Source organism: Blennius ocellaris, assembly GCF_963422515.1.
Source record: "Blennius ocellaris genome assembly, chromosome: 4".
Classification (NCBI taxonomy): Eukaryota; Metazoa; Chordata; class Actinopteri; order Blenniiformes; family Blenniidae; genus Blennius; species Blennius ocellaris.
The window spans coordinates 10,658,874-10,682,736 of NC_137653.1; the positions used below are offsets into that span (position 1 = coordinate 10,658,874).

General features: G+C 39.2%; 1 protein-coding gene across 2 annotated transcripts; it reads left to right on the top strand.

Moving 5' to 3' along the window:
* The first annotated feature begins 18,872 nt into the window (after nt 1-18,872).
* On the top strand, nt 18,873-23,432 carry sp7 (Sp7 transcription factor). Of its 2 annotated transcripts, none has more exons than XM_080495785.1 (2): nt 18,873-18,963; nt 20,556-23,432. In XM_080495785.1, the coding sequence occupies exons 1-2, from the start codon at nt 18,928-18,930 to the stop codon at nt 21,906-21,908; spliced, it is 1,389 nt and encodes a 462-aa protein (XP_080351911.1). In that variant the 5' UTR covers nt 18,873-18,927; the 3' UTR covers nt 21,909-23,432. The 2 variants fall into 2 exon arrangements, with proteins under 2 accessions (XP_080351911.1, XP_080351912.1); XM_080495786.1 differs by having other exon boundaries at nt 18,873-18,948.
* Nucleotides 23,433-23,863: the final 431 nt, after the last annotated feature.

A 23,863-nucleotide genomic window follows, 5' to 3' on the forward strand; every position in this document is an offset into this window, starting at 1 on the left:
GTGTGTGTGTGTTGCGTGGGCATGCAAGTTGAACTCACTGCACCTCTAGGCAAAGTCTGACAGCAGATTTGAGGCGATGTAGCAGAGTGCAGTACATGACACTTGCAGCATTTATACATTAAATTATTGCTGGGTTATACACAACAAGAATATCAACTTACTCACAACATTCATTTGAAACTTTATCCTTGTTTAGGTCTGATCAGAAACAAGACAAATACCATATTTTTTGAACTATAAGTTGTGCTTTTTTCTGTTGATTTGTTGGTTATGCAACTTATACTACGGAGTGTTTTATATATCAAAATATATTGATACACATAATCTGGGACCACCAGATGACACTGTATGACTACAAAACACTGCTACAGTACCACTGAAAAACCGCAACTAACGAACAAACAAACTACCATAATTGACCGGAAGACAATTCTTCTCAAAAAGAAAAGGCTACAGAGGAGAATTTCAACAACAAAAAATCACAGAAATACTGTACATAAACATAACAAAATGGAAACAAACCTTTGTTCGAGTTCAGAATGTCTGCAGCTGAAGTAAAGCAGAGAAACTGTTACTGTGAAGAAGAAAACAAAGAAAGCTAACCGTGGGCTAAAAACAGCCAGAGCTGGAGGAAAAAATTCACAGATGCTTCTGCAATAACTACGGCTGAGGAGTAATAAAGTGAAGTTACGCATAGGCATGAAAAAAAGTTCTATGCACCAGTGTCACTTGTATGTTTTTTCTCTTCTTGTTGACAAATATGACTCATTCTCAGATGAGTCATAATACCAAGGCTTAGTCACTCAAAGAAGCCACTTCAGGAATAGGTAGCATAACATTTACTTATATATACCAGGTATAGACTATTTTAGCAGTAAATTGAACCTGAACAAACAGCATCTTCCCACTAAAACAAAGAGCAGTAGAGGCAAAACTCAGAAGTCGGGCAAAGGACTGGTACTAAGATAACTTCATACTGCCGCATAATGTACAACAGAGAGGACATTTAGTAAAGTGTCCCTTTAATACAATTATCTATTCTTAATATATCTTACATTTTGAAAAATAGAATTTCCTACACTTTAGAACGTACACTTTGAGATTAACTACCTTGCTTGTGTCTTCCTAATATTACCACTGGTTGAGTAGAAATTAATTGGTCATTCCCAAAAGACTTTGTATACAATATGATTTGTCCACAGGCTCCTGATAAATATGTGTCTGACAGAGAAAACAGTAGCTACATAACTGAAAGTAACTCAACTATCACTGATTACAGAGTAGAGTCAGAGCAGCCACGCTTTCTTCATTTGTGGCCTTATTTAGGAGAAATGTTTGAAGTTGACAGCTAGTAGAAACATCCTCCAAAGTGACACATTTTCCTTTTATACTTTGAGTACTTCTAATTTAACTTTTCTTGTACAATTATTTGTAAATGTACTGAGGTCTCTGGTTTTCATCGTCTTGTTCTCAGTCACTGAGCTTTAGTCACACGGTTTGCATGTGCGTGCATTTGTAGGTCACAATACCTGATAGGCACATTGGCCTGTGTGTGTGTGTGTGTGTGTGTGTGTGTGTGTGTGTGTGTGTGTGTGTGTGTGTGTGTGTGTGTGGCATATCGTCATTGCTGCAGATGAATGTGGCAACATTTAGTGGTTCTCCTGGAGCTCAGGTCTCCCTCTCTCTCTCTCTCTCTCTCTCTCTCTCTCTCTCTCTCTCTCTCTCTCTCTCTCTCGTTCCTTTCTCCTGTTCTTTCTTTCAACACCACATCAGCACCAGAGCGCCGCAGAATCATTACCCTATTACTCTGTCTCTACCAGAGTCAGGATTAAACTTATCCCCCCATCTGCCCCTTTCCTTCTCTCTTTGTTATATACAACCCTCTGCAGGATTCAATTAATCACAGCAGCCATGAGGGTGGCAATTAGTAGGTGTTTAACTAAATCCAAACATGTCTCTCTTAGTGCTCCACTGTTAGCTGTGCTGCAGTGGATGTAAACAATAACTTATCTAATAAGAGATCATAAATCAGTGAAATTAGAAAATATAAGGCTTTAAATCAGCCATGCTTATGATGTCTGTTTTATATGATGTTCTGTTCCTGGAAAGGCAGACCAGCAGCAGAGATGTAATTGCAGCCATGGTAAAAAAAAAAAAAATTTTAAAAAGCGGAAAGAAAAAACTGGATGATGTTATCTGGATGATAACCTAAAGGCTGGATGTAACCCTATACTCTCCAGTTGAATCCCCTCTACCACTTGGCAGACTTATAGAACTGAGGTTACTTTATTGGTTTCCCTAATTGGTGCCAGTTTCCATTTTCATTTCCAAAAATTACAGTGCCGCAGCGCTCTGTTCGCCCGGCGTGCATCCACACCGTGTGCGTGTCAGAGAGCAAAGCGCTCAGAGAGAAAGAAGGAAAGAAAGAGAGAGGGGGAGGGAAAAAAGGAAAAAAAACTGAAAAAGAGGGTGCTGAGAGACACTGCATGTGTAAACGTACGCAGTAACTCTGTGATGACTGTTTGTGCTTTGTTCTGTTTATGTGTGTATAATGAGTCATCAGTGATTGGCCAAGTTGATGTGGTCAACGACGGAGGCTGGGGGAACACTTTACAGTAAGTGCACCAATGGAAAAGAACCTCTCTGGGAGGGAAGAGGAAGAGGAGAGGAAGAGGAGGAGGAGGAGGAGAATGGGGCCTGAGCGCAGCAGAGGAGCACATCATTCGTCCAATTGTAGGAGTAAATTACACCAAAATACACAAAACTCACCACAGTTGAGCACAAAAGCCAGTGTGACGGAGGACCAGAAAAAAAGAATACTTTAGATTTGGATAAACACACGTGCAGGGGCTGCAGGAAAAGTAAACAAGACAAAGACATCTTTGGCTGGGACAGACCAGAGGAGATGGTGAAGTTCAAATGGAGGAAAGCAAAACTGCATAAAACCAGGAAAAGTGTATGAGAATCAAAAGGTGATCCAATAAAGACAAGCGTGTAATTGGCGCTCACAAGACAAACATTGTGTGAACTCGTCATAAAGTACATTGTTATTCTAATCTGCTTCTACTCTCCCTCTATAACTAGTACTTGGCTAATGTTAACCCCTTTCCCAACTTTAGCCTGACCCTAACCTAACCTTAGACTTACAGAGACTCAAACACGTGTGCACCTGAAAAATATAATGAATTTTCTGGGACTTTCTTTTCACCCTCACAGAAACAAGTCTTAATTTCATGAGCATGTAAACAAATTTCAGTACTTCTCAAAAACCATATTAAGTGCACACACACACACTGGGAGGGGCAGAATGAAGGAGGATCCGCTACCTCACTGCTACACCCACTATGACCCATTATTCAGCAGCTTTTCCCTGTAAATGTGATAATTATATGCTTGGCCATTCATAGAGCAGCACAAATATACAAACCGTGCTGCCTCTGTTTATTTGCCCTCTAATTCCTCCTTTATTTCCTCTGACACTTAGTGAAACTATTATAAACCGACAAAGTTACAGCATTAAGTAGTTTCCCATTATATGGTGGCTTGTCAGTGGTAACGTCTACTGATTTCAAAACCCAAACAAAGGGATGATCAAGAATATTTGACTTTCTGGAAATGTAAGTTACAACAATGCATCACTTCTGTTAGTGTACATATGTGCATATGGGATCATATGCTCATTGTGTGTGTGTGTGTGTGTGTGTGTGTGTGTGTGTGTGTGTGTGTGTGTGTGTGTGTGTGTGTGTGTGTGTGTGTGTGTGTGTGTGTGTGTGTGTGTGTGTGTGTGTGTGTGTGTGTGTGTGTGTGTGTGTAAGATACTGCTGAGAGCATGGAGGTGCACGTGTATGCATCCATGTGTGGTTCAGTGTGTGCGTGTGTGCTGGCAGGCCAAAGCTCCATTGTGTAGCGGCAACCGCAGGGCCTCCATCTCCCCCCCGACCCGCCACAACAAAGAGCAATTAAACGTCGCTGCCTTGCCAGCTGAGGAGCCGACCGCCAGCCACACTTCCACAAACAGGCAGATCTGTTTAAAACCAAAGGGGAGAAGCAATAAAAGCCAACCTACCGAGAGCAAGCCCCTACAATCCCATTCCACTGATTCAAACCAGAGGGTGCCTGGCTGGCTTCACTCTATCACTCACTATCACCATTCAGCACACATTATCATCAGATGTGCACTTTTTCCTGCAAAATATAGCCCGTGGAATATTACATTATGCATATATCAACAATATGGCCCAAAGTGTAAAAAAAAAAAAAAAAAAAAAAAAAAAAATCTAAATGATTAGCATATGAGCTAAATTCCGCTGAAACATGCGAAGGTTGGCATTTTGACACTGCATGTCAAAGCTCCACTTATTACTACATTTTTTCTTTTCTTATTATAGGGTTTTGAATAGCAGAAAGGAGCTTAGATGGACAGTGTGCTGTCAGAGTATGTTTTTTTTTCTTCAATGACAGGCTGCTCCTGAACAGGATGCATATATGGAATTGCACTGTTTGGTTGACCTGCCCCTTTCAAGGATTAAAGCCTTTTCTTTACCACATTAAAACAGTGGAAATTGTAGCACATAGCGTACCAGCTCATTTCATTCTCTCATTTTTTGGCGTCACACTCTGACAGGCTCCCACTACTGCTAGGTAATTTGTCTGTGTTTTGCATAAGAATACTGTTCCTGTATTGTTTTCATTCAAAGGTTTGTTACATATTCAGGTGGTGGAAGGAAGATTTCCCAGTCATGTGCAGTAAAATGTACTCTGTTTTACTGAAACTATGGAAATATCTTCCACAAAAGGAGGCCTTAATAATAAAGTAATTTTTCTGTGAGAGCTATATTTCTGTCTTAAATCAATTTAACTAAAATGACAGATTTCTTTAAAGCTATAACTTTAACCACGGAAAACTGTTAATTCAACTCATTTGAGTTGTTATATAGAGCACATTTGAAAACAACGGCTATTGTGCAGTGCTGCAAAGCTGAAAAAACGAAAACGTTTCATAAACATCCATTCAAACAACCTAGCTTCATTAAAAACCATACTCTGATTGGACAACATGTCTAATCTGGTGAATGTTTCTCTTTAATGAGTACAATTAAATCCTTTTTTTAATCCTGACTTTTCCTTTCATCCAGTTGTATCTATAAGTTGGAATGTATTGCTATCACAAATCATGATTGTATGGAACCTATAACCTGTTTTTGATATTGGAGTTGCAGGAACTCAAATGTCTCTGCATCCGCTCTTGGGTGTCAATCTAAATTGAAATTAGGATGGCTTTTTTATTTTGGCTGTGTTCTGAGTATTACAAATGCATTTTTCTATGAGTTATTTTTTTGTATTCAAGCTGTTTAAATATACTGTTAGGTAAATTAATCTTCTAATCCAAACAGTCCAACAAAAAGTACAATATTTCCCTGAAATGTATCCATTTTTAACATTTGTAGCAATTTGTCTGTGTGTGTTTAGTGCTGTATTGTTTTACTGTTTCTACTGCGTAAAATAATTTGTGTTGCATGAAAAGTCCTTTATGAACAAAGTCTATAATTGATTGATAATGAAACATTGAAAACCTTGTGATGCTGTTCATTCTTTGTTTGTAAATTATTGCAATTTTCAAAGAATTGACAGTTTTTGTTTATTTAGTCAAATTAAAACAATAAATGTAAGCATACATGCACAGCAAAATAGTTGATAAAGTAAGTATTCAATACTTAGAGCTCAAAACACACGTTTTTTTTAAGCATGACGAAAACAACCATGTTCATTAGTTTTTCTCACAATTTCCGTTTGACTTACACACATTTTCTTCACTGTCTCGTTCCTCTGTGACCCCAGTAGATGGCAGAAGTGCAGGAACCTGTCGTGGGACAGCTGTGCAGCGTGTCGTCCTGGCCCCGGCCTAGTCCAGCCCACTCTAGCCCAGCTCGGCCTGAGTTCAGCGTGGGCCGCATCGCGGTGTCTCTGGTCAGGCAGCCTGGAGCCCTTGGGCTCTGGCATGGGGTGCGGGCGTCCGGGAGGGGCCCCCTCAAAAGCCATCTACGAGGGGCCACACCCACACGGCCATTACGGTGGAGGCTGTTCTGGGCTTCTCTCGAGGCCGCCCGCCTGCCATTTTTAGAGCAGCAACAGAGTAGACCACATGCTGTGGCTTCAGGAAAGTGGGGGAAGGAAGGTTTTTTTTTTCTTTATTTTCACTCAAAGTGCAATGGGCTTTGAGAGAATGTCTACATTTGTACTCCAGTGGCTTCAGTGATCATGGACAAATTGTTTAGCTCTTGGATGAATTCAAAAAGTAACCCCGCTGGCTTCACGTACAAAGTTTTGCCTTGAACTTCCTTCGGCAACAATGCACATTTCATTGAGAAATTTTCTTCTTCTGTTTTACTTGTGTGGTTTCGTGTTTCTACCCATCATAAAAACATAGATGATCGGAAAGTATTAAACTTAGACGGAGGATCTGTTAAGTTTGGGTTCCGCAGTCCTGCACGGTCTCAGTGTATTTTGAGGAGAGTGTGTGTGGGTGAAGCGTTGGGTGGTCTCGAGGAGAGAAGACTTCAGCTTCCTCTTGCACACATATGGTGCGGCTTGGCCTTTTTGTTTTGATTTTCTGGGTTTTAGGTTATAAGTAAGTAAAGTCCTCTTTAGGTACGACCTGCTTATTTTACCTACCTATAATGCCCTTCTATTCCTGTAGCATACGCCCGGCCCACTCTGCTCACCATCTCTGTGAGCTCTTACAAACTTTTTCCATTTTCAACTCCCTTTACATTCAAACTTCTGCTTCATGGTAAGCATCGCTTCTGACAGTCTTGAATTCTGAACTTTAAAAGCTTCTCCTTCTAATCCTGTTTCTGCTTATCTTGACTCCCACCCCCTCCCTCGTGGATAGGTATCACCACGAAATCCTGACATCAGTCTCCTCTTCAGAAAAGGAAACACAAGTCAAGAACACTTCGCTTCTGTTCCACACAATCAGTCAATAAATGGGGACACCCGATACTCTTGGTCACCCATTTCAAACACAGACAGAAATCTACTATTTTGACCCACTTGAAGATGTTATCCCTTCTCCCGAAGTGCAATATGTCTCTCATAAATAAACGATCGTCCCAGTCCTCCAAACCACATCGTTATGGCACTAAGACATCAAATGTAAAGCTTTGAACGATCCTCTGTTAGGAGCAAAGGAGTTGGAGAGATGGAGGCTTTGTCTTGTGAGTGGCAGACCACAAAGCTGAAGTGGATCTCATGAGAGGAGAGAAATGCTTCACAGACAAAAACAGCCACGGTTTTATTTGTGCTCATAGATTTCACAATGTGCAGGCTATTATCTTGTGACACTCTTTATTTATATTATGTATTTCAAATAATGGAGAAATGTTATAAAAAGGATAAGAGAACTGTTGGTAATGCCACATTATAAAGTTTCTCTAATGGCACTACTTTTAGAAGTAACATGCCAGTAAATAACAATTATTAAACTCGTAACAACCCAACAAAAATACTTACTAACTTGCATAAGTGGCAGTGAGCTAGTCACTCATTACTTTTGCTCTACATAAATGTATCTTCTCTTTGTCCTGCTCAATGATCTTGACTTTAGCTTGAGTGTTTGCCAGGGCTATTTTCCTATTGCTATTTCACTAAGTTCTCGTTTACCGGAGGTGGACCACCTCATTATTGTAAACTCACTGACACGTTATCAATTCATTTAAATTTTATTTATGTCATGCCAGATATAACCCAGTCACCTCAAGGCACTTTTGCAGGGAAAAAACCCAACAATTCCACATGAGCAAGCATGAGCAATGGTGGAAAGGAAAAACTCAAACTCTGGTTTTTGAAAACCAGGATTTCTGCACTTCCGGTTGGGGTTAGGGGATAGAAGGAGAGAAAAGGATCAGACGGAGAGGGAGAGAGAGCAACAGGCAAACAGACATAAATCCACTTGCTGCTGCGACTTAAATGATTTAAGTATTACTATTAGCATTCGGCTGTATCCACAACATTCCATATGAATATTAGCAGCCTTCAATAAATGTTATTTTACCTTTAAAATAGCCATATGCATGTTTGGGGTTTATGTATTGTACGTTGTTTTTATTAGTAATAATCTTTTCCAAGATGGGAAATTCCGAGCATTTTCCTCCAACTAACTGATGCTACTTGAGAAGTATATCGGACTTGACCCACAAAGTGTTGACAGGTCATGAAATGTGTCATAATAACACTATAATAATAAAGCTGCATCATTATTAAGACTAATGGCAGAGACAGTTGGAGACTATAAAAAAAAGGGTTTCATGTATTTCTCAAGAAACTACCACCACTACACTTTGAAGAAGAGAGAAGTTCAACATAATTGGTAAATAGTTAACAACTTCAAGGGAAAATATGGGGAAAAAATAGGATAGGTGGTTTAATTATTTTGTGTTTTTTTTGGATCAACATTAGCTGAATTAAGAGAAAAACATTGAATAAAATATCCTAATTTATAGGCACATCTCTAAATATGCTACAGCCTCACCAAGCACAGGATCCATTCGAGTTATTTCAGCTCAATAAGCACATCCAGAAGGGGAGTTCATTAAATAAAGGCAAACGGAAGTTATTTCCAGGGTGAGGGGACCCGAGTGACTGCTGGTGGCACACACACACGCACACACACACACACACACACACACACACACACACACACACACACACACACACACACACACACACACACACACACACACACACACGACACATGGAACAGATCACACAATGCATGGACTTGGATTTGCCTGTACAAAATAAAGAAACCCAAAAAAAGAAAACCTCAATTTACTCCCTTTAAAAATCCCTTCCTTCTTTTTGGCAGGGCTCCGCCAAGGAGTAATGAGCTCCCACCCAAACCTCAGCAACAGCTGCTGTCAGGGGTCTGGGGGTACTGACTAAATATGTATAAAGCAGCAGGGGGGGAGAGGGTAAGGTGGTCTGCTCCCCCAGTGGGTACAAGACAGTTACTTCTGCTGTGACAGTGTTCAAAGAAATTGATAACTGTTACCATGTGACGGCAAAAAAGCGACTAATTGATCAGAGGAATTGCAAGGAGGAAAGCAGCTTAACTGATAACTCAGAGGACTTTCTGCCCCCCTGGACTCAACCACACTCGGCTTAACCAACTATAATGACTTTTCATGTGGCGATGTTTTCTTATGCGAACTCTTCTACTCTGGCTTGAAAACAAACCAATTAAAAAATATATATATCTTTTTGCACCATAAGATATGATAATTTAAAATATGATTTGAAATGTTGCTGTTTGAAATAAACCCACATTGTGGCATAAAGTCATTCAGAACTGGTGTGAAGTCTTTCGATTGTGGTGTGTCTGAAACCAACTGGATTATATGAATCACATCACACACTAAAGGGAAACTTTTTATGGTTGTTCCAAAAGGCCACACTAAAAGGTGAGGCAACAAGTAGAAAAACAAAGGAGGGAGACACAATAAAACAAATACTCATTGGAAGCATTGACAGCGCTGTGTTTGGTTGACAGTCGAGACAAAGGTTTGAGAAATTGGAGTCGGAGTTTCCAATGTTTTCTGACTTCTGCATACTGTTATAGGAACAATAAAGTGTCTGTAACTGTTTTTAGCACGTGCTAATTCTAATGTTGTGGAAACAATGGTGTTAAGATATGTATGATGAAATGACATGCACTTTGTAGTAGGGAGAGACAATTTTAAATATTGATTTAATGAGCACATTTTCACCTCGTCAGCCATCTGAAGGATCTCTAAACTGTCCGTCACATTCATCCGTTCACACATTCGCACAGCAACTACCAAGAAAGCAGATTTTGGCCCAACATTTGATGAAACTTGGCTTTCAGTGCATTACCCAAGAATACCTTGACACATAAACATGGTCAAATGGGGATTCAACCACCAACCTTGAAGTTATAAAATGACCCACCCCACCAATGAAATCGCAGCCGCCCACACCTTGATGTCAATCCAATCCATCCATCCATCTCTTATCCAACTCATCTGACTATGGGCAACAGTATGGTTGACCCAAGATAGGTCGCCAACCCAACGTCTTATGAGACATCTTTGAGTCTGAGCCCAGTTACATGTCCGCAGATACCCCTTGCAACACTTTTAGGTTTGAATGTAAAATGTTACACACACAAAAACAACAACATTGTAAATTCACTGAATTATTTTACACAAGGCAAGTAATTCTACTGTTTAATCTGTTATTGGAGCTGCTCAATATTGCTGCTTTCTATATTTAAAATTTGAAGGTTCAGCCTGGAAAATTTGTCTCTTTATGTCTGTTTTGAATTCAGTAAAAAATGTGTACATTTTTAAAATGGTAATCTCTGTGATGGATTATTAAAATGCCTCTAAATCGCACAAAACATGTAAAAAAGAGGATCCGAATTCCAACATGCACTGTACATTTGCAGTTTGAATAGAGAATCAAACAATCTCGAGTTTTATCTGTGTGCTGGGTTTACAACAGGAGTGCACTACACTGCATGACATTTCAGACTACTGTCCAGTTGAAAGCGTAGTATCTTTAAAGTCCCTTTCATTTTACAAAGTATGTAGCTATAAAGAGATATTGAAAGAGACTGTCATTGCTGTCATTGCGCCATCCTGAGCAATTGCATGCATGACGCCTGTTGGGGTCATTAGGTGGCCACAGGTCTCCTCGACAGACGGGGAGATTACAGGCCAGATGTCGGCTTGTATACAGCAAGAAGGCGGTGGACTGGGATTTGTTTGGGAGTAGATGGACTTCTGTGTTTCTCAAGCTGATACTTGCGTGTAATACCCCAAATGGCAAACAGTGTAGTCAGTGTGTTACACAACATTTGTGATTACAAACTGGGATGAAAACACTGTTCTGCGAATGGTGAAACTTCTTTACAGAGGAAAAAGTCCCCAAATGAGATTGATCTTGGTACGTGGAGTCACTAAAACATCACAGCAGTGTGGGAGCCAACATCAACTCCAAAGAGGTTGGAAAACAATGTGTAAAATGTTGATGAAAAAATGTGTTATAATATTCCATAATTCTCATGAACCCCTAGTTGTTTTACAAAGATCATGAAAATAAATATACATTTTGTGACTGCTCAGTGAACATGGTCAACAGTGGATTCTTCTTTGGGCATTCAACAAAAAATGAATGATTCTCTAAAACCACTGCATTTTCTCAGAAACATGTCCAAAAGCATTGTCTGTGAACACAGTTCGGAATACAAGTAAAAGCTGAGTCATGCAAAGTGAAAGAAATGTTGACATTAAAGCCTACTCAGGCCACGCCAAGGCAACACGTATTGTGGCCAGATGAATCAAAACTGAAATTATTTTTGGAAACCACTGCGTGCTAAACAGAGGAGGATATATCCAGCTTGTTAACACCAGAGGTCAAAAACCAGCATCCTTGATGGTATGGGGTTGCACTGATGTCTATGGCGTGGGCAACTTTGACATCTGGAAATGCACAATTTGAAGATTTACATAAAAAGTTTTATAAGAACATCTGCCTGAATCCAGACCATGGCGATTTCCATTAAAAGTCTTTTATATCTCGTATGCAAAGCCACACTGTATCCATCACAGCAGCATGGCTTTATTGTAGAAGGGTCCGTTTGCTGAGTTGTCCTGCCTGCAGTCCAGATCTTTAACCAGAAGAATATAATTGGTTCGTGAGAGGAGGACTCGGGGCTGTCAAACAGCTAAAATCCTAAATCAGACAGGAAAGGGATAATATTTCTCTCCAAAAGCTCTAAACAATTTTTGTGTCCTCAATTCCCAGACTTGAGCAGACTGTTACAAGAAGACGAAATACTACAGAGTGGTCTATCAATATCAACACAAAGTAATACTTTTTATGAAATCAACATTTTTATAGTTTTCTATTGTGAATCAAATAACGGGATTAATAATTAATGGGAATCGCAAATGAGTCATCTTGTTTTTTTATTTACTTTACACACATCATACCAACCCTCTTGGAATTGGGGTCAAAGAATTTGGAGAGTGGAGAGGAAAGCAGTTGAAGATAAAACTTTTTTAATTCCGTTTTTACATTTAAGTTTTGAGGACAACACCAAAATCAAGCATTTAGGAAAAAGTATTACTGATACTGCGTCTTCTCGGCTGTATGCGATTGCCACCGTGTCTGGTGACTGGATTTGTTCTGTCCACTGGTTGAAATGCAGCCTGTTGGTGGTTGAATTACTCAAAACCACCAACATGCCCCAAAGTAGAGACAGACCACTCAAGCCGGGCAGGTCATTTTATTAAAAGCATGTTGCTGCTTTTCATGTCTGACTTTAAAAAGGCCTAAGTGACTAACATCTGATGCCATAATCAGCAGCATCAACGGCAGTACAAATGAACATGATATTCAGCGGTGCGTTGTATAACCCCACTACCCGGTCTCTCTTCCGACCAGTCTCCCTGTCTATATGTCTCCCTCTCTTTCTCTCTCTTCTCCCCCACTTCTCTCGCTTTCCCATTTTCCGTTGACAAGCTCTCTGAATCTTTGACCACACGGCCTGGAAAAATAGCACGGAGTCATGCTGCAAGGCAAGTCTATCCCTGACCCTGATTCCCTCTCACCACATTTCCATCAGCAGCAAAGTAAAACACATCTAATCATTTCAATTTTCCCCCTCTGTCGCAGTATTATTAACATTGTTAATTTTCTGAGGGTTGCAGCCCAGAGGGGAATGTCAAGGGAAATGCATTATGGCGAGATATTCCATTGATCCACCATTATACACACTTACTTGGTTGCCGTAATGGCCTAATGATACCAAGAGGCCAATTTAAAACCAATGCAGAAAACAGAAGGCGAGTCACCCCAACAAGAAGGATGCATTTTGGATGTTGTATGTGATGCCGATGTGTAGACATTAGTGAATATTTAAAGAGGCGCATTGCTTTGGTCCATGTATGCTTGTACTGCTGTTGTGTTTTTGTGTTACCACCAAGACAAATCATTGGGCAGAACCTCGTCGCTATTTCAAGCAAGATGCCTGCTGGATGAACTTGTTTGAGTTAAAGTGTAGACAAGGAATGCCAGAAGTCTTCTGAAAGACTTCTCTAATACTGAAACCAAGTATGGCTCACACTACAAGGAATTTATAAATGTAACAAGCATAGAAATTGAAAAAAATTTTTTACCGCACCTAAATCTGACTTGATAAAAAAAAAATCTTTAAAACTTGATGTGACATTGTGAGTTTCCAAGATTAGGACGGAGTCTAAGCTGCATTCATTGGTGAATATTTAAAAATAATAACCAAAAAATTCAAACAAAGATCCAAAACCAAAACATTTTTATGCTTTCTCAATACGGGTTGGGGATATTATATTATAGCTCACATTATTGGACACCAGTACTATTCTTTCTTGGTCACGTAATGATTATTTGTAAATATTCTGTATACATGTGTCTGTTTGGGGTATTTTCTTAGTGTATTTAAGTTTAATTGTGTATTTCATCCTATGTTTTCGTACATAATGCCTATTTTCTGAATATATATATATATATATTTTATTTTTTTTATTGTTGGTAAGAATGGCTGAAAATCTGTCTGTCATTACCTGTAACATATATCATTCATTATTAAATGTTTTCAGTACAACGCAGCAGTACAAGAATATATAACTCCACAAGAGGTTACTGAACAATGACCAAAACATGACAGTTTTATGTCTGTGAATTTACTGGTACCTATTTACTGCTTACTCAATCTCAAGCTAAAGTTCAACATAAAGCTCACTGTTCAGTTCAGCACCTGTGTCCTTTTGAACATAGTTTAAAAAAAATACCGAAGACAGTCTCTTCTCAGAAAACAACTGGATGTAAGCAAATACACTGCCACCATGTCAACCCACCATTGTCACAGGGAGGAGTCTTTTCTTTGTTGTTGAGCTACAAGGAGAAACAACACCATTGTGTAAAAGCATGGATGTCTTTGCACGGAAAAGCTGACCACTAGTGAATGTGAGTCGGCCTATATTGGATTTAATGTTATTGCTTCCTGTTTGTTACCAGTGTTTTCCAGGAAAAAAAAGTTATTGTATGCCAATATGGAAAGTTTGAACTTTGAAAACAGTACAAAATCAAGCAGGTAAAAGGAAGTCACTAAGTACTTGACATATAAAGCTAGAAATGTCAGTGTGTAATTTTACAAAACACTTTTTGAATATATTTGTGTACTGATGTCAGTACAGAATACATAACGTTGTATTCAGTAGAGTGACGTTTCAGACAGTCCTGAGTATCTTATTTTATTATCTAGTTTATTATATACTGTATGTCCAGGAGCGTCATCAGCACTAACAGTTTAAATATATATTTTTTAAATGTATTCAAAAGAGTGTTGATAACAATGTTATTTAAAGTAATGTGTTAAAGCGCAATCTAAGATTTATAACAGCTACAATTACTAGTGATCTGCTCAAGCAGGCAGCTTTCGTGTTGGCCGACATTATCCTGTAGCCACAGTGACAGAGCTGTATTTTAAGCCATTAGTAAATAAACATTATCTTATGTTTTATAAGTTATTAAGTTTATAAGTTTATTTACTTTGTTACTGCCTCTGCTCAATGTCAAGAGTACATAAATCTGTTTGCATGATGGCTTGAAAGCTGTATCGCCTGCTGGTTCATAACATACAGTGGGCAAATGAAAATACTGCTCCTGATTATGATAATAACTGATTAACACAAATGGAGTAAAAGAGCATATGTGCACCACTATTGGACTTCCAACTGAATGATGTGATTTATGCAGGACTTAATGAGTAACTCATCTTTTGACGTGTTCAGCTTATGTATCTCATAATATTACAATAACTAAGCTGAGTGCAAATTATTAAGACATGTTAATCATGAGAAACAATCAAAGGTGATATATGATAACTTTCACAAGTTAACTAGGTTTTGTTTTATTTAGTCAATACTTTTTAAGGCACTAACTAGTCGCCTCACTGTTAACAGTTGCACTGATTTTCAGTACCTTGGAAAACACCCACTATTTTCAAGTGAAAAAAAAATGCTGAACCATCTTGGATGCTATCTAGTTGGACCTCTCATAAACATTCAACCACATCGATCTACATTCTTAAACATCATGTTTGTGAAGGTTTACAACTTCTACAGATTATCACACTTTTTCCTGCATTAAAGGCATCGAGGGAACTGAATAGAAGCGTCTACGTCATTGAATTGTACTTTATCGTTAAAAATGGGGGAAACAAATCATACAACATGGACAAAAAAATATATATGTATGATTTTACAAAATGTTGCAAATAAAGAGTTCAAGAGACCTCTACTGGAATCTCAAGAGCAGATCTGGTCACTAAACTATGGATTGCAATACCCTCGCTTGGATTGAGAAGCATTAGAAAATAAAGAAACATAGAAGTGTTTCAGTAGAAGACTGACAGATAATTATCTATTTAATTCTGTAATCACATGCCGTGTGTCGGTTTCAACCCGCCTCTAGCTAATGAGCTAGCTGTGCAATAAAAAACATTCAACATGTCTGATCGCTGTCATATGGACAATAACTATGCACATGCAACTTCTAATCAACTCAGGGAAACACAATCATGCCCACCCAACGCCCCGAGGTTCATCAAGCCTGCAGTGCCTGTACCCAAAAGTCTTCAACCACACGGGGCAGAAAATAGCAAATAGAGCAGAGAAAGCTTTTTGAAGAGGCTGTTAAGAGCTTAACGCATTCTCTAATTATAGATCTCACTTGCTCTCTTTTGAAGACAACTGTAAATGGGAGCACGCCAAAGGTTTAGATTACTACAGGCCTTATAAAAACGAGGAAAAGCAGCCCGTGGCACACCGCTTCTTAGTCGTATAGGAGACATTTTACGTCCCTCTCTCATTTCACTCAAATGTAAAACGTAAAACATTAATGAACGCTAAAAATGAAAGGAACACTTCACTTAAAGACTCACAACATTAACAGACCATGTGTCAAATGAGATGGGAGGGAAACGCCTCGGAAAAGTGTCAAAAGGATCGCCACGCGCAACACGGGAGGGTTTTAAAGATAGATAGATAGATAGATAGATAGATAGATAGATAGATAGATAGATAGATAGATAGATAGATAGATAGATAGATAGATAGATAGATAGATAGATAGATAGATAGATAGATAGATAGATAGATAGATAGATAGATAGATAGACAGATAGATAGATAGATAGACGTTTGCCTCCTGTGACACTTCACCCTCAGGGTCGAGGTGAGTTGTCCAGGTTTTTAAATGTGGCCAAGAGTCCTACTGGAGTGTGCGACTGTGTAAACCACCGCTTGTAGAGACCTTTGTTCTCCTGCTCACAACCCTTCTGGAATAAGAAAATAAAGCGATGAAGGTCAGTTGGAGAGCAGACTGCCAAATATAGCCGCTGTGTTCATGTGAGGGCCAGACTCTGCAAAACGACAAGCCCAGCTCTGACCATGCCCTGTAATTGAGGAGAAAATAAGGACAGAAATTATATGTTTATTTTTGACAACAATTTTAATCTTCTGTACTCTCCTTCAGAAAACGAGACGCCCACAAAAAGGCGCTGAGAATCCGTCTTAGTGGAGACCGAAAGTTGAGCTTTTGACTTGTTCAACCAGTAGAGGAAACTCTAAAGTGAACATAGCGTTTCATGAAAGACAGTTGATATAATTTCAAATAAAAACTAAACTGTATTCTATAGATATACAGAAACTATGAAAGTGAAAATAAGTTGTAGTAAATATACAGATTATTTCAGGAATAGTTTGGCTTGTATTTGAAATTATAACATGCTTCTTACATGAAAGTACAGAATACAGAATTAATCTATTAACCATTTCTATAAGATGTTTTTCTTAACACCATATAGCAATGAAAATAACTTTTCTGTCGTGTTTACAAGATTTGGAAAGATGAAAATGTAATCAAAGTGAAAAAATCATGAATTTATTATCAAACAGTCATATCCCCAACTATAGATGCACATACTTTCCAATGAACATGACAATTTCGTAAAAGAACCCTGATAATAAAACTTTAAATATATTAAAGATAAGTTATGCTGTACAGTATGAATCTTTGTGAAATATAAAGATGTATTCTTATATTACAACCTGGGAAACTGGCCATTTTAACCAGTTTATCTTAGTATGCAAAAACGTAAAGTAATGTGGAAATAATCAGTTACTGAAAATGTATTTATTTATACTGTACATTTAGAAAGGTGTCTTTCTGTATTACCTCTGGCACTTGAATATTTAAGTATCTTCCTTTTCAAAAGAATAATGCATGCAGTCTACCATATTTAAAGCGGCCGACTTTTGTGTATTCAACACATCAGACAGAAAAGTGGAAATTGTATGATAAGACAAATTTGATAGCTGGCATTTTGCTGAGATTGACATTTTTAAATATATATTATGGTGTATGGAATGTAAAAATCGTTATTTAGGTGTCTAAAGAAAAAAAAAAGTTTTGAAAAATCTTCAACCACACTCAAAAACTGAAAAGTATATCTATGAGCAGCCAGCCAAGGGTTAAATAAATGTCCAGCTTTCACAAAGTGGACCAGACAGAGAAGTATATTCTAATGATATACAAATATATTGTAGGTTAATTTTGTACTGTTATGCAACATTTTAGTGTGACACCATGAATATAGCTATTAATTGTCTGTGCTGCTTTCAGTAATACACTTTCAGTTTCTCTTCAACTTTGGAAGTAAAACAATGTAGATTTATGCTTTTGCAGGTTGCTATACTGACTGAAATTCCGAATATGATAATTTTATGCATGAAGACAATGCACATAGATATTTCTGGAGCTTCAACAATCAATATAAAAGTATTTTTTAATTGTTTAAAAATTGAAACTGCTTTAATTAAAGACATAATATGTCAGAATAAATATGATAATTATTAACTTTTCTATGTGTAAATGTTTGAATAACCCAATGGACAATCATGTTTTGTTAAAGGACTTTACATTTTTGTGAAATGTGTGTTTTTCACATCTTTTCCAGTCAATGCTTCTCTCACAAACAAACTTTTCAGTGTTGAAGCAATCCTGCCAATGTTTCCCCTTCTTGAATGTGTCGTTTGAATTCATTTTATTTGATGTGATAATCTCTTTTTTATTTTATATAATGACTTGATCCTTTTCTTCTTGGGTTGCCTCAGTACTTCAGACTCTTTAACCATAACAGTTAATGTCTGATGAGGCAGTTTACTGCGTTTAAGAATATTGGAAACAGAGAAAGGGTTGAAACCAGAATAATAAAATCTCGGATGGAAACCACAGACTTGGTTAAGTTAATTTTTTCTTATTTGTGTGGCTCGGGCCTAAGCTACATTTTCTTTTGTTGTTTTTCCCCTTTTCAGAGTTATTTAACAGCCATGTGTCTAATAGCATTAATGTAATTTAAAGCATGCTTTGGTCTGTCAAGAAATCCTTCCAGATCATTCCTGAGGTGATATTAAATGTAGTCTTTCCCTTCAGACTCCACTGCTCTAATCCCAGTGGAAAAAATAATACCAGAGAAATTGAAATAATGTCCATATGGTGATTGATGAGTAACCCATTCATGCATTTATATTGAAAACTGATTCACTCTCGTTTTGGGGAGGTGGGATGTCTTCCTTTTAGCCACCAATCTCCGTCCCTTTTCCTCCATCTCTGAGTTTTTTTTTTTTTATTGCTTCTTAGCGAGTCTTCAAAGAGCCCAGAGCCTGTAATTAGGGGGCGGGCCCCCAGAGCCTCAAAACACTTCCCCGCGTTAGAGCCCAACTTCTTCCAAAGTGTCCCGGGACTCCGAGCTGCGCCTCTCCGCTCCCCTCAGCTTCCTTAGGATTTTGTTTCTCAGGGATGGCCGCATCTATTCTGGAGGTAGGGAATGTAATTGTAAGTGCATTTGATTTCTTTTCTCTTTTTGTCTCGCCTCTCAGCAAACCTTTATGTGATCTGATGTAACTTTTTCTGAACTTTCAGGCTGAATTTCATGATCAAATCTTCATGTGAAAGCATGAAGAGATTTTATAACTTGCAACTACAATCTGCATCAATGAGGATCGTTTGACAGAGTTTGATATGTGCCACAAAACCGTATTGCACACGTTTAGGGTATTTTTGTTGTTGTTAAACCATTATGTGTCTAAGAGAGAGCAATGACACGTTATCATTTATCACTCAGATTTAACATAAGTAGCTTTCACTTTCCAGTGGAGATGTATTTCAACTTAATTTATTTCACTTTAATGTTGTCTGTATAGTGCCAAATCTTCGATTAAAAAAACAAAACAAAAAGGTATTCCACTATGAAACAGGCAGTAGGGACTGTAAAAGGACTAAATAATCTTAAAATATAAAATGAACAAATATTCATCTGAAAGCATAGGGAACAATCTAAGACAGAGTATGTCCCATGGGAAGGAGATAACCACTAATCCCCTCCTAATGGCTGTCAGCAGGAAAAGTTCAAGCTTTGACTCCTAAAGTTTTAAGAATTTATACCACATTTTTCCAAAGAGATTTAAAGTTACAGTTGAAGTGAAAAACATATGAGTTGTACTGATGATGAGGATGAAGTTTGCAACAGATATATTTTGAATTCAAGTGTCCCACAACAGACGACAAAGTGAAAGTATAGCAAAGATATTGAAAATTCCAGTTTGTTTTTTTCACTGAAAAAACTATCCAGTTACAGTTTTAAAAACCATAGAAATATTCCAATGATGAAGCATTTCTCTGAGGTTATGTACAAATGTAAAGCGTTGAGAATGACAAATTCTTGTCGCCTGAGATGTGATGTGATTTACCTTTATCAGTCACAGAAATGATTCATACATATTTTTCAAGCAACTGTCAATTGCTTTTAATCACTTGATGAGTCAATATGGTCACTTCAAACCTAGTTTGATTGTAGTGTTCGCAAATTGATTCTCAATGTCGACATTAAATAACATGTCATAACCCAGATCGTGAACAAAAGATGATGTGTAACCTTATTTAAAAATAAACGCGATAATGACAAATCCAACAGATATAGCTGAAATGATTGTCGGCATCTTCAATATCATAAGAAACATGCTTGACAAGCTCTCTATCTCTGGTGTATGTGGGATACAGTTACTATTGCAGTGATTAGACACTTGAGCAGACAGCGTATGTTTACGTAGGTTGGGAACTCTTCAAACAGGTAAGAAAAACATTGTGAACCAAATTTTGATTGTGAAATTAGGAATAGTTTGGGTTAAGGTAAAACAAAGAGTGTGGGATATCCACTTTGCTGAGCAGAGCAGAACCTGCGCAAGCGTAAACATTCAGTGTCTGAATTTGGCCTGACCACTTTGAAAATGGGGAGAGCAGGAAAAGCCCTTGTGGCAGTTACACATACGTTTTTTATTAGAGTTGACAGTGACAGAAGCAGCAGCGGCAAGGAGCCATTTCCTGCAGACAGACAGTCTCATTTTCTGCCCTTGTCTCCTCCTCCCCAGGAAGACGCACGCTATGGCTCCAGTCCTCTGGCTATGTTAACTGCTACCTGTAACAAGTTTGGCAGCACCAGCCCTGTCAGGGATTCTGCAACACCCGGTAAGACCGGCAGCACCACTCCAGTGAAGAAGCCCTACACCATGACCTCTGACCTTCACACAGTTAAAAACGGACGCACCACAGACGGCACTGGCCTGGCGGACTCCTACACTGGCTCCTTCACCACAACCGGAGGTGGAGGAGGAGGCGGCGGGCTGCTTACTCCCACTGGAAGCCCCCCTCCTTCAGCTGGAGGCTACGCTACAGAGTATAACCCTTTCTCCCACTCCTTCCAGACCTCTGTCTCCCAGGATCCGTCTCTTTTAGTGTCTAAGAGCCACGCTACAGCTGACTGTCTCACCAGTGTCTACACCTCGCTGGATATGACACACCCCTATGGCTCCTGGTATAAAGCTGGTATACACCCTGGTATAACTGCTGCTCCAGCTAATGCCACATCCTCATGGTGGGATGTCCACCCCAACTCCAACTGGCTGTCTGCGTCACAGCCCCAGGCTGATGGAGGTCTTCAGGGCTCCCTGCAGCCTGTAGCACCACAAGCGTCACTCAGCCCACAGCTGCCCAGTTACAGCACCGATTTTACACCACTCAACCCAGCTCCTTACCCTTCTGTGGGACTGGGCTCCTCCTCACATCTCCTCCAGCCTTCCCAGCACATGCTGCCCCAGGACATGTACAAGCCCAAGCCTGTGCCAAGCGCAGGACTGATGGAGAGTCCCATGGGCCTAAAGCCTGCTCGAGGATCAGGGGGGTACAGCGGAGGAGGTACACCCACCAGGTCTTCGTGTGACTGCCCCAACTGTCAGGAGCTAGAGAGGCTGGGAGCCTCAGCTGCCTCTCTGAGGAAGAAACCAGTGCACAGCTGCCACATCCCAGGCTGTGGTAAAGTCTATGGCAAGGCATCCCACCTGAAGGCCCACCTCCGCTGGCACACCGGCGAGCGGCCCTTTGTTTGCAACTGGCTGTTCTGCGGGAAGCGCTTCACCCGCTCAGATGAACTGGAGAGACACGTGCGCACCCACACACGGGAGAAGAAGTTCACCTGTCTACTGTGCAACAAGCGTTTCACACGCAGCGACCACCTCTCAAAGCATCAGAAGACCCACGCAGATTCTGCAATGCAGGGCAAAGCTGGAGCTGTGGAGGGAGACACAGATCCTCGCAGTGAAGAGACCACAGAGCTCAACTCCAGCGCTGTACCCACCAACACTGTGGCTGACCAAATCACCAACGGAGATGAGAAGACTGGCACACCTAATGGAGTGGAGAACAGCAGTGGACTGTTGGAGATCTGACTTCATTAGTTTTTCAGCTCAATTTGGTTTAGTGGCATCATAGCTATGTTTATGTTAAGAGGGAAAGCAAATGTTTAAAAAAAAAAAAAAAGGGCAGAAGTTTGTTCCGAGACAAAGGCTATCAGACAGTGTTTGAAAAGACTTGACATGATAATGGACTGAACATTGCAGGTAGCAATCACTTCATTTTCTCTGGACCACACACACACACACACACACACACACACACACACACACACACACACACACACACACACACACACACACACACACACACACACACACACACACACACACACACACACACACACACACACACACTCGCCAGCATGTACTCGCTTTAACAAAAGTATACGACGCTACAACACAGACAAACAAGATGTGCAAAACCATGATGATACATGATACGCACTACACAAGTATAACACATTCAATGTTCAGAGGTAACGATGAACAAATGTGCACACACATAAAAGGCATACATATATACATGTGAGGGAACGCTCCAAAGTAGCCCTGATCCGACACACTTACACGTAAACATGCTCATGCGCACATTTTCTGCCTTTCAAATGAGACAAACCACTGGGGAAATTTAATCTGCAAAAGCAGAAGGAAAAGAGCTCTGAAGCCGCAAAAGGAAAGTAGTTTTAGATGGAGACTTATGGTTAGGATGACGGAGTTGATGGAGCATTGCATGCCGAGAAAAAAAATCTGATTTACAGCTGAACTATGATACTTATTCATTATTCCTGAAACAATCAATGGACCGTCTTACTTACAGCTTTGTGATGCCAAAGACGTTTTGATGTAAAAGATATTGTATTTCACTCTTGTTTGCTTCATACTATGTCTAATTTAATTTCATATTTACATAAATAATCTAATTTATGTCTTAAATTATACACATGGAAGATTATCTTGCACCCTGCAGGAAATATGAAACCTGACAAAAAATGAATGCAAGATGGTTTAAGCTGGCCAAAAAGTAAAATGCATTAAATTAAGACTTTTTTTTCCTATTTATTAGTTATACAGTGGAGTTTGCGGTTTGTTTTTAAAGTTTTATTTATAGATCTTGAAGTTAAATGTTGTGTTAACTTTTGCTATATAATCTTTTATTGTGAATTATTTCATGCCTGGTAAAGTAAGGTTTAATTAGGACTTACTTCCTTGTGTGTATATACTATATATTGACCTCAATATATAGATAATTTTAGGTGTGTTATTTTTCTACTTTTTTGATGCATTTTCCTCTATTTTGTGTAACTTCCCTCAATGAAAAGATGTCTATGTTGCTTTAAAGAGCATACAAATAGGAACTTAATTTGTTGATCATAATTGTCCTCGTTACGGTAAAAGTGAACTCCCAGTGTTTGCTAAACTGTTGTGAAGTGAGTGTAAGAGATACTGTAAATAATAGTAAAGCATGAATCCTCTTAAATGTATACATGTTGTAAGATTTACAGTGTGGAATCATGACAATTGTGGTGCTTTTAAGAGTAAAGTAATTTTAAAAAATCATTTTCTTGGTGTTATTTCTGCACAAATCCATCCCTGGATGACATATTAACTTAGAGAAATACAACGTAATTGTTGGTGGAGCGTGAACTTCACTCCTCATCCCCTTCTCTCCTCATTCACTGTTTCATATCTTACTATATTTCCACCTCACCATGGCCAACCAAATACTTTCATTATCTTTTGCAGCACAAACAAAGCCGTTCACTGAATTGGGGTCTTAGCTACACACAATGACCCCCTTTCAGAGAGCCACTGTAGTTACACTCAAGACAATTACTCCACTCTCCAGCTTGAGAGGGGTAATTACTGAGAGCGATGTTCCAGTGGGGTCAGGAGAGAGGAGAAGAGGGGATTAGGACAAGGGTGCTGCAGTTGTATTGTTTATGGAGGGGGTCGGTCGAACAAAGGAACCCAATTAAGCAGGATGTGGG

What these genes read in the sequence shown, in the direction of transcription:
- sp7 (XM_080495785.1), top strand. Translation starts at nt 18,928, where the DNA reads ATGGCCGCATCTATTCTGGAGGTAGGGAATGTAATT. An exon ending in TGGAGGTAGGGAATGTAATT is followed by an intron (nt 18,964 to 20,555) that starts GTAAGTGCATTT and finishes CCTCCTCCCCAG; the next exon opens with GAAGACGCACGCTATGGCTC.